Raw genomic sequence first — 15848 nt, 5'->3', positions numbered from 1 at the left:
CCACCCTGTTCCAGTCATGACTGGGGATTTTGGAAGCTGACATCATCCTGGAGGAAAGACTTAGGAACTGTCACCAGGCCTCCCTCCTCACTCTCCTGCCAGCCTCCTCCTCAGCCCTCCCCTCACACACTCTCCAGCACTCAGAGCAGATGCCGCCTCCACGGAGTGACATCACGCCTCCGAGGAGGCCCGTTGACCTGCTCTTGTTTGCCCTCCTGTGTGGGCAGCCCCTGCTGAACCCCCCATAGCCCAGCCAAGACCAGGCTTCAGTTTCTGACAGAAGAATCCAGATGCTTTAGAGACCGTGTGAGGGACGTCCGGAGGGGAAAGGGCTGCTGTCAGTGCCAGGGCCAGACCCCTCCTGGTGGGCTCCCCCACAGCTTCCTAGGCTAGATCCAGACCCATTAGTGGGTCATGACATCACTTTACTGGGTTCCAACCAGCATACTCACAAAAAGAAAAGAAAAGATCAGAGTGTGTTTAAGGAAGTAAGGGTAGACAGTTTTGTGAAATTTTGTGTGAAGTATGTGTGTGTGTGTATGACATTATGATGTGATATATTTCTTCTTGTGGATCACGGTCAAAACAACATGAAAAATACTTGCCTCCAGCTGCAAATCTAAGTATCTGTAATCTACCTCCGCATCGCCTGGGCCAACTCACCACCCCAAGTTCAGATCTAACTCCCATTATACCCAAGCGGGGGGGGGGGGGGGGTCTTTGCCCTTTTTTTTGGCTACACCACATGGCATGCAGAAGTTCTCCAACCAGGGATTCAACCCACTTCCCTTGCAGTGGAAGCACACAGTCTTAACCACTGGACCACCAGGGAAGTCCTAGGGGTCTTTGCTTTTTACGTTTGCATTATTAGAAGTCTAAGTCAGGGATGTTTCCAAATCCAAGATGAATTTTCCACTTGAAACTGCCTGCTGTCTTTGAGTGATGGTTTTTCCAGTCTCTACCTAAACCCATCTCAACAGGCAACTCGTTCAAACGATCTTCGCCGCCATTACTGTGCGAGTGCTCGTCAGCTTAGCAAGTACTAAGTCAGGGTGAATGGCTAGTCCTCAAAGTAGTCAAAGCCCCCTTCTCTCTCCTCCCCCAAAGGCGTCCACATCATGCTTCATTATAATGAGTACTGTCCACCTGAAAGAAAGGGACTGGCAGTGACGGGATGGATCAATCTCATCTGGTTCGTAAGACTGTCTCACTGGATGATTTAAGGTAGCTGCAGTGAAGTGATGGGGAATTATAAAATGAACTCAAAAAATATTCTCAAGAAAATTAAAGGAAACAAAAGAGAAATAACACACAAATGTCATAAAATAATGTAGTCCTAACGAACGAGGTGCAATTTCCCACCCCAGAGGAGGAGTCCTAGGGCACAAAAGGAAGTCATCACAAGGCAAGGAGAGCCCTCCTTCAGAGCCCAAAGCAACCTGGATGACCTAGAGGGGACAAGAGTGGGAAAGGCATGGTGTGGAAAGGGTTTCACAAAGCAATTCATCCTTTAATTTTTCTTTTGCTCTGGGGAGTCCTGCTATGATAAACACATTCCATTAATAGACATTACTGGTCCATTTAAGAAATAGCAGATATGTTACTAATGTTGCTTCAGAGAGTCAACAGGAAGAAGGAAGCCCGGCTCTGCGGGAAGCATTTCCGAGCCCATGAGCAGCTCTGTAACCCGTCCTAACTGATGGGTTGTTGCTCATTACTCAGTTCTCAGAATGTGACCTGGGGAAGAACTCCACTGAAGTGTCTCTTAAAAAGAGGAAAACTGTCGGGGCTTCCTAGGTGGCGCAGTGGTTAAGAATCTGCCTGCCAATGCAGAGGACATGGGTTCGATCCCTGCTCCAGGAAGATCCCACATGCCACGGAGCAACTAAGCCCATGTGCCAAAAAAAAAAGAGGAAACTCAAATGCTGGCCCACTGGGCAGAGAAAAGGATAAAGATACAAAGTCGAGTCGATGGAACCCACAAAGCAGCGCCAGCTCCAGCACGGCACATGGTAGAGAGAGATGGTCTTGCTCCTGCTCCCTGCAGGGGTTTCCCTACAACCTTCATGAGACAGCCCTCGGCCACCCCTCCTCTCTCTCCTCGAGGACTGTAGCGATGAACCAAGCTCCTGTGAAACCCGCGAGTGGGTGTGGCTTCCGCGGCTCCTGCACGCGGTCCCTCCACAGATTCTTCCTCTGTATTGCGGTCCTGTCCCCTTTGCTGCACACGCCTTTCTGGCCTCACGAGCCCTGTTACGCACACCAGCTTCAGGGGAACTGGCTGACAGCTTTATCACATCCTGCACTTTCCAACCCCCATGCCTTTGCTCAGGCCCGTCTCTCCTCAGTACTTCATGGCTTCAAGGCTCGGCTTTTACAGGGGTTTGTCTCCTTCACAAAGGACCGGATCTCTAAATTCCCAAAGGACCGGATCCGAGCCACATGCTTCAGGGAGTTACAACTGAGTGCGTATCTTACCTGTCCCACAGACCCACTGGGTCTATAATGAGATAAGTGGTCATCCAGAAGAGAAGGGGGGATGGGGGGGAGGGAAGGAGGGGGGGAAAGTTGATTTGTGATCATCCTGCTTCTACCCACTAGCCTGCATATTTGAAGTGTCAAAAGTAGAGTGACTAAGCCCTTATGCCAATGCAGGGGACACGGGTTCGAGCCCTGGTCCGGGAAGACCCCACATGCCGTGAAGCAACTAAGCCCATGTGCCGCAACTACTGAGCCCACGTGCCACACCTACTGAAGCCTGAGTGCTCTAGGGCCCGTGCTCCGCAACAAGAGAAGCCACTACAATAAGCCCTCGCAGTGCAATGAAGAGTAGCCCCTGCTCACCACAACTAGAGAAAGCCCGTGTGCAGCAACGAAGACCCAACACAGCTAAAAAATTAATTAAAAAAGACTCCAAGTCTGTGCTGAGGGCCACCCACTGACAAAAGTGTAATCAGATGAACAAATCCTGATCTCATAATTAGTATCTCACAGGGTGTGGCTCTTGCATCAAAGATTACCCACAGTGTGCTTGCCCAAAAGCCGATTCCCAAGCACGAGCCGGACTAGAGCATCAGGACCTTTAGTGGGAACCTGAAGAGCTGAGCTCCACCTGTGCCTCTTCTTCAGCAAAGCCTGTAAACCTCCACTCCACCTGGGCCGCCACTCACCTGTGCCTTGCCCATCTGTGATGAAGCTTTTGTGGGAAAACATTAGGCCTGGAGATTCTTCCTTAAACTAGCTGTGGCCTTCGGCAAGTTGTTTCCTCCTCCAGGAAACAGCTAATGGTGCCTGGGGTGAGATGAGCTGGAAAAGTACCAAAGCCTGGGGTAGAACAGATGCTTTTTATTAAGTGACCCAGCCCAAACAGAGCAGGTCTCTAAAGCTAGATGGAAAAAAGTGACGTCTTTATTTTTACCACACTTTAACTGAAATTTAACATTTCCTTCAATTATGAATGTAGGCAACAAACCATAGGAGTATTAGCAGTATCTGTATCTTAATACCAACAGAAATTACAGATATTTCTCCATTTTTTTCCTTAATAAAGAAGCATGTGTATCTCCATATCATAAAATTTTTTTTAATTCTAATCACTGTGTTTCAATATAACTGGTTCTTATAAACTTTTATATATTTAAAAGCAAGCTGATGGATGGATAGAAGGAAAAATATGATAAAGCAGTAAAATGTTAATGGAAGAAGCCGGGTGTTCAGTGTAAAACTCAATTTTTCTGTATGTTTGAAGACTTTCATAATAAAACATTGGGAAATTATCTGAGAAGGCGTCCCTAGGCTTCAACAGATCGCCAAAGGGGTCTATGGTACACAAAAAAGTTAGAAACCCCTGACCTAGAGGTCCTAGTGTCCTTAACCTGCTAACTTGCCAGTGAATTCTTCATCTAGGAGGCAAAGGGCCCCAAGCCCCAATGCAGAATCCAGGACTCGGAAATTTAAAAGGTGTGCGGCCAAAGTGGGCCAGAGGAGTTTTCTCCCACGCCAGCAGTCCAACCTTAATCTCAGACCTCACAGCTCTAAAGAGAGGAAAAAATTCCTCACCACATTCATCTTTGCTCAAAATTACACCCTCCCATATACAAGTGGCAAAATACTATGAACAACTTAAATGTTCACCAATACTAAAGTAGTTAAATAAATTATGGTACCTCCCAAAACAGATACACATGACAACAAACCATCCATTAAAAGGAATAAAATAGATTTCCAGTTGATATAATGATCTCCAAGATAGATTAGTTGAGGACTTCCCTGGTGGTCCAGTGGTTAAGACTCTGCGCTCCCAATGCAGGGGGCCTGGTTCGATCCCTGGTCAGGGAACTAGATCCTGCATTCCGCAGCTAAGAGCCCTCATGCTGCAACTAAAAGGATCCAGTATGCCACAACTGAAGATCCCACACGCAGCAACAAAGGTCCCACGTGCTGCAACAAAGACCCAGCACAGCCAAATAAATAAATAAATCCATTTTTTTAATTAAAAAAAACAGATTAGTAAATGAAAAAAAGCAAAACACAGAAGCGTGTATGTATTATACACTACCATTTGCAATTTTAAAGGATATTTTTATATGCATAAGCTCTTTCTTGAAGAATGCATACAAAAAAGAAACTGGTAATATTGGCTTTCTCAGAGGGGAAAAAAATGGAAAACTGGGGGCCTTGGGCATCAGGGAGACTGATTTTTACATTGTCTGAATTCTGTTATCATGAGTGTGGATCACTATCACGTGACTAGAATAAATTAATTCACTGTTCCTGAAAAAAATAAAAAATAAAAAAGAGGAAAAATTACCCCAGGGTAGGACACTAGTCAAACCTAGGAAAGCAAGACCAAGAGCTGGCAAACATCTGCCAGCGCTCTAGGCAGGGCTAACCCAGGCCCCTTGCCAGACCCTGGACAGAAGAAGGGGCCTCCCCAGAGAGCACACCCTCAGTCCCCCGACCACTCAGGATTGCAGCTGGTTATAGGTCCTTGGAGTTGACCAACTGGACCCAGAATCTTCTCCTGGGGTGCAGGGAGAGGAGCAGAGCCGCCAGCTGGCTCTCCTGGAGGCTGGCACCATGGTCCTGCCTTCCCTGTGACACTTAGGAAGAGTTCCTGGTTTAGACAGACCACCAGTAATACTACTGCTTCCTAGTGCCCCGTAGCGAATCTGCAAGACTCAGCTCCCCCTTCTGGAAAGCACACTGCTCTCTGATTCTACCTAAGTTAAATCACCTCTACTGGCCCAGAATTCAGAGGGAGAAATGCACCTCTTCTATTCCAGAAGCCGGCACAGTTCAGACAGAGCTAATGAGGAAACACCAGGGCTACATTTTAACTGGACAAGAAAGAAAAAGTAAAGCACAAAGGGAAAAAAAAAATAGTCATCTCATTTCATGAGAAAATACACGGTCTTGCCAAAATAAAAATAAAAAATAAAGGAAAGGAAAGCTATGATTATACACCCATTAAGCAAACAAAGTAAAAACAGAGATCCCAGAAACGTTCGCATGGCTGAGAATCACGTAATGTGGTTCAGGTTTTCTGGAAAGCTATTTGGCATTGCACGGCAATCACCAAAATGTGTTTAAGTCCACTTTTGGAAAAAGCTGAAAGGGCTTCTTTACAAATTGTAATGAGCTATACAAATTTAAGTTATTGGTTCCCCAAAGACATGTTAACTCAAGGTGGTGCCTCTCCCTAGCCCCTCACAACCTCACATTCAGCAGCAGCACTTTGTCTCTGACACTGGTTCCTTGCAAATGGTCATAGGACTTCCCTGGTGGCACAATGGTTAAGAATCCGCCTGCCAATGCAGGGGACACGGGTTTGATCCCTGGTCTGGGAAGATCCCACATGCCGAGGAGCAACTAAGCCTGTGCACCACAACTACTGAGCCAGCACCCTAGAGCCCGCAAGCCACAACTACTGAGCCTGAGTGCCACAACTACTGAAGCCCACGCACCTAGAGCCCGTGCTCAACAAGAGAAGCCACCGCAATGAGAAGCCCACCCCTGCACAGCCACGAGGAGTAGCCCCCACTCACCACAACTAGGGAAAGCCCGTGCAGCAATGAAGACCCAATGCAGCCAAAATCAATCAATCAATCAATCCAAACTATGGTAATCACCAAAATTTTTTTTAAAGTTAGATTAAAAAAAAAGAAAATGGTCACAAATTATCACAAATGGTAGAAGTTAGGATCCTGTTTATGTAAAACACACACAAAACCTAAAAACCTATGTACTTGTATATGTACATACGTGAACATTTATAAAAGCACAGAATACGGCCTGGAAGGATACATACTAAACCAGTTCACCTCAGCTTCTAAGGAGGGGCACGGGATGGGGCAAGGTTGTAACTAAGGCAAATAAATGTTCACTTTTCAGTCTGAACGTAGCAGGAGAGTGTATCCACGTATTACTCATGCACTCTTCAAAATGTTCTCCCACTACTAGAAAAATGGTACTGATGAACCTAGTGGCAGGGCAGGAACAAAGACGCAGACGTACAGAACGGACTTGAGGACACAGGGCGGGGGGGGGGGGACACAGTGAGGGAGCAGCATTGACATATATATACTACCCACTGTAAAATAGCTAGCTAGTGGGAAGCTGCTGCAGAGCACAGGGAGGTCGGCTCAGTGCTTTGTGACGACCTAGAGGGGTGGGATAGAGAGGTTCAAGAGGGAGGGGATATGGGGATATGTGTATATACACAGCTAATTCACTCTGTTGTACGGCAGAAACTAACACAACATTGTAAAGCAATTATACTCCCATAAAGATGTATAAAAAAATGTTCTCCCACTAATCAAAATAAAGTACACCGGAGTTGGGAACTGTCTGTTTAGCTGCACCCAGCTACTTCCTGAACTCTGAACAACTGCTCTTCCTGAAGTGATTAAGATTCCCTTAATTCCATTTACTAGAGCTGTTTTTACAGTAATGGTAAAATTCTGGCACTATTACAAGGTTAGAATTAGGGCTAGGAGACCCCAAAATACCTAAACCCTGATCTTAAAGAAATATCCCTCCTTGTATGGATATTAGAGAAAAGTCTGAATAGACTAATACACTAGTACAGATAATTTTAGACTGCTGCGCTTGGCTGGATGGAATGCTCTTTTCCCAAAGTTTAATCAGGCCTAAATAGTTTGACCAGTTTAGATAGTCACATCTGTTTATTTTATCCCTCCAACAACCAAAGTTCAGGTGTTATCATGAAAGAGAAAGGTTATTTAAATCAGCACTTACTAGCCTGTAGCAGGAAAGATGAAAACAGAAACCACATGGGGCACTTTTCCCCACACTAGTGTCCAGCTGGCCCCATCTTAGTCCTTTTCTGGCCAGGACAGTGGCCCTGTGACATGACCCACTGTCCTTGGATCTATGCAAGCTTTGGCACATCCTGTTCCCAGGCAGAGGAGGGTGAACAGGAAATGGGAAAGGTCTGGCACTAGACGGGCATCTTTTAGAAGAAAGACAAGGCTTTGGCCCAAGCCACAGCACACGAATTTATACACTGTAACCATGTCTCCATTTAAGGCTCTTCCTCCTCACAGACTGGTCCCCTATGAAGTCTCCTGACTACAATGACATTGGTGTAACCCAATCAGGTCAGCCCAACTCAGTCAGTCAATAGTTTATAGATGGTCAATACAAGGCTTGACTGTTACAATCAAAGTGTGATCTTATTTGCAATAAACAAAAGTATAAAAGCAGAGACTGCAAGTCACCTGTAATAATGAAAATTTGTACACAACTCCTGAGCCCAACAACAGGGAAATATCTAAGCAAACTCACCTCTTTCTTTTCCTTCAAAGGCACACCTCAGAGACACTGCAAGTTTGGTTCCAAACCACCTCAATAAAGCAAATATCACAATAAACCGAGTCACACAAATTTCTGGTTTCCCAGGAGATGTAAAAGCGATGTTTACACTGTACTGTAGTCTACTAAGTGTAACAGCATTATGTCTAAAACAACAATGTACGTACCTTAATTTAAAAATACAAAACAAAAAACAATTATAATAGTAACATCAAAGATCACAGATCACCATAACAAATACAATAATTTAAAAGTCTGAAGTATTTCAGGAATTACCAAAAAGTGACAGAGACATGAAGTGAGCAAATGCTGTTGGAAAAGTGGCACTGATGGACCTGCTTCACACAGGGCTGCCACAAGCCATCAATTTGTAAAAAACGCAGTATCTGCAAAACGCAATAAAGAAAAGTGCAGTAAAACAACGTGGGCCTGTAAATAAGAGGGAAAAGCCTGTAGCAACACTGGAAAACAGAGCATGGTAAAAGAAAGGGACCGAAATATAAAGGAATTTCTGAAACAAATAAAGCAGATGGATTCTGCTCAACAGAAAAGGTGACTGTGCCAGACAGGCAAGATATGGGGCTCCAGGAGAAGTGGACAGGACCCCAACCAAGCCCCAGGGACTGCCCAGAGGCAGCGTGGCAGAGAGTGGGACCAGGGCAGCCTGTGAGGCACGCAGAGGGCACGCAAAGCTCCCATGAAAGTCAGGTCCAGAGGTAACTGCTCAGAGCCCCACAAGTTCTAGTCAAAGACATGATGAGAAAAAGCATAAATATCAGAAAGACTCCAAATTACCATTATGTGCAGATAGGATTTTGAAGTCAACAGAAAAGCTATTAAAAAACAAAAGAGTCCAGTGAGATGGCAGGTAAGAGAAATACTCAAAACAACCAATTAAATACAAACTCTGTATAATCAGTTGGGGGAGGGGGGGAAATGTATTTTTCAGAGTAGCAATAAACAATAGAAATATAAAATATAAGACAGCTGGAAATTAAAAGTCTTTGTAAATTAAGACCTCTCTGAAGAAAATTACAAAATCTTGCTGCAGGGTGTTTTAAAAAATCTCAGCAAGTGGAGAAAAGCCCTATTTCTGAGTAAGAAGACAACACTATAAAGACAATATAAGTACTCCCCAACTTAATCTGTATATTTAAAACCCCAAGGGGTTTCTTTTGGGAATCTGAAAAACTGATACTATGAATTATATGAAAAAACATAACCAATAATTTTTTTAAATAAAACATCAAAATTTACTGCAAAGTTAAAAAGAAAACTGGTATTGAAACCAGAATACCATTTTCCACACTGATCAGATTAGCAAAATAGTTAAAATCTGATGATGCCCAGTGGCAAGGGTATAGAGTGGCACTTACATATATTCTAAGTGGGACTGCAAACTGGTAAAACACTTTTTTGGAGGTCAAGTTACATCATATATCGAAATTTTAAATGCACATAACCTTTGAGGGCCAGTAACGGTGCTGAGAACTTACCCATCAATATACTTGAAAAGCAGGCCAGGATACCTGTTTAAAGATGTTCATCACACCTTTTCTTTGTAATAAAAAAAGAGAAATGGAAATAACCTAACACCCACCCATGGGGGTGGGGACTTCTCGAGTAAACTCTGACACATCTGCATATAACACAGTATATTATGGAGCTGTTAAAAAGCACCGGGCAGATCTGCAGATGCTGCTTGTGAAAGATTTCTCTCAAGTCTGTTAGATGAAGCAGGAAGGGGTGGAACACTGCAAACAATTCAGTCTCATTAAAACCGTTCACACTGCTGTATGCATAGGAATATTTTGAAGGAATATCTGAAAAACCATTAACAGTGGTTGCTTTTGGAAAGAGGCATGAGAGGTGGGAGGGGAGAGGGAGACACACTTCTCATTTCTTAGATACCTTTGTGCTGTTTTGAACTTATTATTTGCATAATGCTAAAAAGTGTGATTCCTTTCATTGTGGCGTTGGCACAGGAACAAACAGATCAGTGAAACAAAACTAGGTTTCCAGAATTTATTTTTGAATAAATGATAGACAACTGTTACTCATCTGGAAATAATATAGTTAGACTTAAGGTGATCAAGAAAACAGAAACTACTCTAGGTATTTTGAACAGAAAGGGATTTAATACACAGAGTTAAGTTTCAAATTTGTTGGGAGGACTGGAAAATAAAAACTAGACAGCTGGTGTCACCCAGAGGTCAAGAGTTGCAGGAAGCCGCCACCACTGCAGGAGCCCACACAGGCGCACTGCTGCTCAGGGGCCTGTCCTCACCTGCGGCCACCACGAGGCCAGAAGCAGACGGAAGCCTTCTCCCATCTCTCCACCTTCTCGTCTCGTGCAAGTTCCCCTCGCTGGCAAAACCTACACCAGAAGCCCACTGCAAGGGAGCCTGGGAAGTGGTTAAAGGCTTCCAGCCCCTGTGATATGGGGAGAGGGAGGGTGAGCAGAGGAGGTGCTTAACTATTTCAATAAGTGGTCCTGTGAAAATCAGTTATATGTCTGGGGAGAAAAAAAACAACTCAGGTTAAATTCCCTAATTCAAGGATTTCCCTGGTGGTCCATACTCCCAATGCAAGGGGCCCGGGAAACTAGATCCCACACGCATCCCACAACTAAGCAGTCCGCATGCTGCAACTAAAAGACCCTACATTCCACAACTAAGACCCGGTGCAGCCTAAATAAATAAATAAATACCTTAAAAAAAAAATCCCTAATTCACACCTTATACCCACATACATTTCAGAAAAAAAATTAAAATTTAGAAGAAATAATAATGAAAGCACTTTGAATTAGATAAAGAAGACCGAGTGATCACAGGGATTACTTTCCACATTATATACTCCTGCACTGTTTAATTGTTTGCAATGACTTTTATTACCCATGAAAACAAAGACTGTCCCATTGCAGGGTTGGGAGTGGGCAGATGTGGTCAAGTATTAACAGCATGGAGCATACAAACAAAATAAAATAAGAAAATAAAATAAAATAAAATAAAATAAAATAAAATAAGAAACTAAGAGCAAAAGCCAGCCTATAACTAGGCCCTAATCTCGGTGCCCCCAGCTCCCAGGCCAGGTTCCACCTCCTCCTACAGACGAGCGCTGTCTCACTGAGGAACAAATTCCCTGAGCCATTCACTCGGCAGGAAGCCAGGCAAGAATCAACACAGGATGTTTGGGGGGAGTTTTTGCTGTTTTTTTTTTTTAATTTATTAATTTTATTTTATTGGCTGCGTTGGGTCTTCGTTGCTTCACGTGAGCTTTCTCTAGTTGCAGACAGCAGGGGCTACTCTTTGTTGTGGTGCGTAGGCTTCTGATTGTGGTGGCTTCTCTTGTTGTGGAACAACAAGAACCTTCTAGATGCACAGGCTTCAGTAGCTGCAGCACTCAGGCTCAGTAGCTGTAGCTCGTGGGCTCTAGAGGCAGCCTCCGTAGTTGCTCCACAGCCTGTGGGATCTTCCCGGAAAAGACATCAAACCCGTGTCCCCTGCAGTGGCAGGTGAGTTCTTGAGCACCGTGCCACCAGGGAAGCCCCAGCACAGGATGTTAAGCAGACGCTACAGAACAAAGTCCTGGTCTTCTCCTCTCCCTCCCTGTTCCTGTTTAGGTGACCTCTGTTTTTCCACTTTTTACATTTGTTCTGGGGGTGCTTTTTTGTGGCCTGATTTGAAATAATAGGCCACATGTTAGGATGATGAAAATGCCAAACTAGAAACTGCTTTTGACCACTGTCCCCCCTACAAACATACTTCGTGGAACACTATTTTGGAAGATGTTCATGGAAACAGCAGGAAAAAAGCACTCAGGCAAATAAGCCTGGGAAATGCTGTATAACTGTATAACCTCCTCTTGGGGGAAAAAAATTACAAAGTATATTATATTTGCATATTAAAGGCACTTCTGTAAAGAAAACAGTTTACCTTTATTTAATACCAAATGTTTCCGAAGCTTCGTTTTTGCATAACGCACAGACACTTTAGGGACAATGTAGGGTTAAAAAAACAACACTCCACCAGCAATGTGCGAGACTCTGCGCAGGACCATCCTGAAGGAGAAGTCGTCCACACGACACCGAGTCTCCAGACGCTCCGGGACCGGCGGACACGCTCTCCCAGGGGATGAGGAAGCTGCTCCTAATCTTCGTCTTCCAGCAGATTCTCTGATTTCAGCTGTGCCCTCCTTATGCTCTCCAAGTTCAACTGTTGGTATTTTCTTTTAAAAAAGCCACACTAAAACAAAGGGAGGGAAGCCCAATGACAGGCCTGAGCTAGCCATCTGTTATAGAAAGCCATCTACCCAGCTGTTGCCAAAACAGCCCCTGTGCTCCTCTGCTTCTCCTGCTTCCTCAGAATCTCTCCTGATAATCCAATCCTTCAAGACTCGTCTTAAATACTGCCTTTCCATAAGCCTTTCCTGTGCTCAGTCACCAGTCAGAGGTGATCTTCCACCTTCCTCTGAACCCCCAGAGCACTTTAACCTTTTTAATTTAACTCATTCTGCAGAGTACTACAGTTTCAGCCATACCAAGTCATATATTTATGTAAAAGTACTCAGCTTACTAGGCTGAGGAGAGAGAGACAGCAACTACAACCTCCTACACATCCAGAAACTCAATCTAGTGGGAAGAGAAATAACTGGAATATAGCGTGACGACTAGCGTGATGCTTTTCCTTTGAGCTCCCCGTTTCTAGAGGGGAGCTCAAAGGAAAAGCATAAGGATCAGCTCAGAGGACTCAGCAGTCTCTGGGCTGAGTTTTAAGGGAAGAGTGAGAGCAGGCCACAAAGAAGGAAAGGGCTTGGGAGGCCGGTGTAGAGAGCCTAACTGCAAACATGGAGACACGAACCTATTTAGTTCAGCGTGTTGAGAAAAAAGCAAGACTTAAAGGTGGAGAGAATAAAGGCCAGAGAGTTGAGGGTCTTGAAGAGCAGTGAAAGAGTCCGAACATTACAACGGGAAGGAGAGGGAAGGATTTAAATAGGAGAACACCAATCAGATCTGTACTCCAATTCTTCAACGGGATCTTTATCTTTTTCAGACAGAAACTGTCTTACGCGTCTGCCTCAGCAGGTGTGTGGTTGCAGGAGGAGGGAAAAGCGGTCACAAGGCCCGGGGAGCTGCTCTGGGTCAGGGGCTGGCTGTCCCACGGGGAACTGTGCCCACACCAGAACCTTCACAAACGTGAGCGCAACGGACCTTGAGCAGGATGATTACAATCACGATCAGAACCAGGAGGCCACCGACACTGCTTTTAATGATGAGAGACAGAGAAGACGCCTCCCCGTCTTTCAGGAAGATGACAGTGATCTGGAACAAAACAAAGAGATCGTCTGGTACATCAGGTAAGGCAAAGCTAGAAAACAACCCCACGTGATTTTAAGGAGCAAAATATGAGAACCTGGCAACATACAGTGTACTGATCAAGACTGATGACAGGAAAGCAAAAAGCTAAACACTTCCTGATGCAGCATCTACAATTATCTAATGAGATTTCTGGTTTCTGGTGCCACATGTAAGGACTTTGGCAGTCGCCACTCCATGCTCACCCGTAAAAAGCTGACCAGACTGAAAAATCAACAAGTCTCCCTGGATCCCTAAGAGAGGGGAGGACACAAGGCAAACTGCTGCCCCCAGGAGCCGAAGGAGAGACAGACGAACACAGACACCCGAAACTCCCCAGCGCCGGGAGGGGAGACCTCCACTGCAGTGGACGGGCTGCCGGAAGCGCAGTGCCGAGAACTGTGGGGCTGACAAACCCCAGGGAACCCAGGCAGTGGGGTGACGTTCACCTCTAGGAGCACGACCAGGTTCCCACAGTAAATACTGGAGAAAAAAATCCTTCGTGCTCCTGGCAGCGGGAGGGGAAAAGGAACCATTTTGAAATAAGCCAGAGACCTCTCATCGTAGCAAGGCCTGTCCTTGGGGGAAACTAGTTAACGCAGCCTAAGCTGCTGGGTATTATCAGAGCCTAACTGTCCTGAGGGAAAGGAAGTACCCTACTCCAGCCCGCTCTAGCCATCCTGTCCACCTAAGGGGGCTGAACAAACCTGAGAAACAGTGGTGAAGTTCGTGGTCCAGAGGCACAGCCTCATTAAAAGACTGAGACCTAACCACGGCACGATAATAGCACACTTCCCCTCCCCGGCACCTCACCGCATTCACGGAGGTCTGTCTACAGCAGTTCCTTTTACCTGGTACATCACGTCCAGCTATCAAGAGAAAATGACCAGGCATACCAAAAGGCAAAAAATTACAATTTAAAGAGACAGAGCAAGCATCAGAACCAGATGTGGCAAGAACGTCAGAATCATCAGACCAGGAATTTAAAACCACCGTGATGAACATGCTCAGGGCTCTAAGGGATACAGCAGACGGCACGCAAGAACAAAGGGCAGACGCGCGATGCAAGCGGGGGATGGAATCCTAATGAAGAACCAACAAGAGATGAAAACCCGCTGTAACAGGAATGAAGAATGCCTCTGATGCACTCATCAGAAGAACGGGCATGGCTGAGGAAAGAATCTCTGAGCTGCAGATAGCAACAGAATCCTCGAAAAGCAAAGAGAAAACTGAAAACAAACAAAACCCAAAAAAGAAACAAAAGAAAGTAAAAACAAACAAAAAAAGAGCACGGTAAAATTATCTGATGACCAAAATACTCTGTACAAACTATTCTGGTCTCTTATCTAGAAGGGCTAAGTCTACCAGGAGACTGTGACCGTGGGGGGGGGGGGGTGGGTGTGTGTGTGTGTGTGTGTGTGTGTGTGTGTGTGTGTGTGTGTGTGTGTGTGTGTGTGTGTGTGTGTGACTGTGACAGAGACAGAGACAGAGACAGAGGGAGACAGAAACAGAGACAGAGCGAGTGCCAGCGTGTTTCTGTTAAGGAGTCTCTGACAGTTTAACAGAGCGTCGCAACAAGTTAAGATCTCTAGGTTTTAAAGAACACTGAAAGATAGAAAATCAACATTCTACAACCAGCTATACCCCAAGCTCACCATCTCCAAAATGATGCCCTATTTTTAAGTGATTTCTAAGTCCCTTCCAACTCTGTTCTGACAAATCTTTTTGATCTTGCCTAACGACTGATAGGACATTTCCTGACATGAAATACATGACAAAGATAAGGGTCTGCTCTTCACCAGACTAACATCAGTGACACAGTAATAAATGGAAAACGACATCCACATGTACTACTGAAAAGCTCTTCCATTAGAAACCACCCCAGCATCACTGTCCAGAGGCTCTCTCCATCCCAGGGCTCAAGTGCAAAGCCCACGGGATGTGCTTCCCAAGCAAGACCCAGACATGGTCCTCCCAACTTGTACCCAGCACACAGACCACAGTGGCCAGAGCACATTCCCAGACCTAAGTAGGACCAGAGGGCCATCAAGACGTCTCTGCCGGCCCAAAAAACTGGATTCTCTTCATGCAAGTATTTAAGCACCAAGGTTGGGGATGCTTTGGAGAGAATTTCTGCATGGGGTGGAAGGCGGGACAAATTTACCTTCGAGGCTTATTCCAATTAAGTCATAAACACTTCCAAGGGTTGACCCTCCAGGCACTGTTTAACTCACACAAGTGAATTTAAGTTCTGGGTCTTGGGGATAGGGAGGGAGCAACACAACAGAGGAGAAGGAAGAACAGGAAGAGGCTGTTTTTTTTCCTTCATGGAAGAGTGAAGGGGGAGTGGGCAGTGGGGGAGATGGGAGAAGACTTGAAAACCTGAGGTTTAAAAAGTAATAGAAGGGGGCTTCCTAGGTGGCGCAGTGGTTAAGAATCCGCCTGCCAATGCAGAGGTCACGGGTTCGATCCTAGCTCCAGGAAGATCCCACATGCCGCGGAGCAAGTAAGCCCGTGTGCCCAAAAAAAAAAAAAAAAAAAAAAAAGTAATGGAAGGAAGTCCCAAGATGACAGTGGTGTAACAGGTCAGATTTGAGTAGAAGTGCTCCTATTTCTCAAAGCTTCTTCCCTTTTTCCTATTCCAAACCCACAGGTTCCT

The 15848-nt window shown here is 45.3% G+C and overlaps 1 protein-coding gene across 1 annotated transcript in view; it reads right to left on the bottom strand.

Annotated features, from left to right (window-relative positions):
• Positions 1-9906: 9906 nt before the first annotated feature.
• The window catches only part of ITGAE (integrin subunit alpha E), a 59491-nt gene continuing 53549 nt past the window's right edge, over positions 9907-15848 (bottom strand). The window contains exons 30-31 of the mRNA XM_057714258.1: positions 13046-13156; positions 9907-12080 (exon numbers count right to left, since the gene is read on the bottom strand). Of these exons, the coding sequence (XP_057570241.1) occupies positions 11985-12080; positions 13046-13156 (207 nt within the window). The 3' untranslated portion in view covers positions 9907-11984. The remainder of the gene's footprint in view (positions 12081-13045; positions 13157-15848) is intronic.

This window comes from Hippopotamus amphibius, chromosome 17 (genome assembly GCF_030028045.1).
Source record: "Hippopotamus amphibius kiboko isolate mHipAmp2 chromosome 17, mHipAmp2.hap2, whole genome shotgun sequence".
Classification (NCBI taxonomy): domain Eukaryota; kingdom Metazoa; phylum Chordata; class Mammalia; order Artiodactyla; family Hippopotamidae; genus Hippopotamus; species Hippopotamus amphibius.
This window is presented reverse-complemented; position numbering and strand designations above follow the sequence as displayed.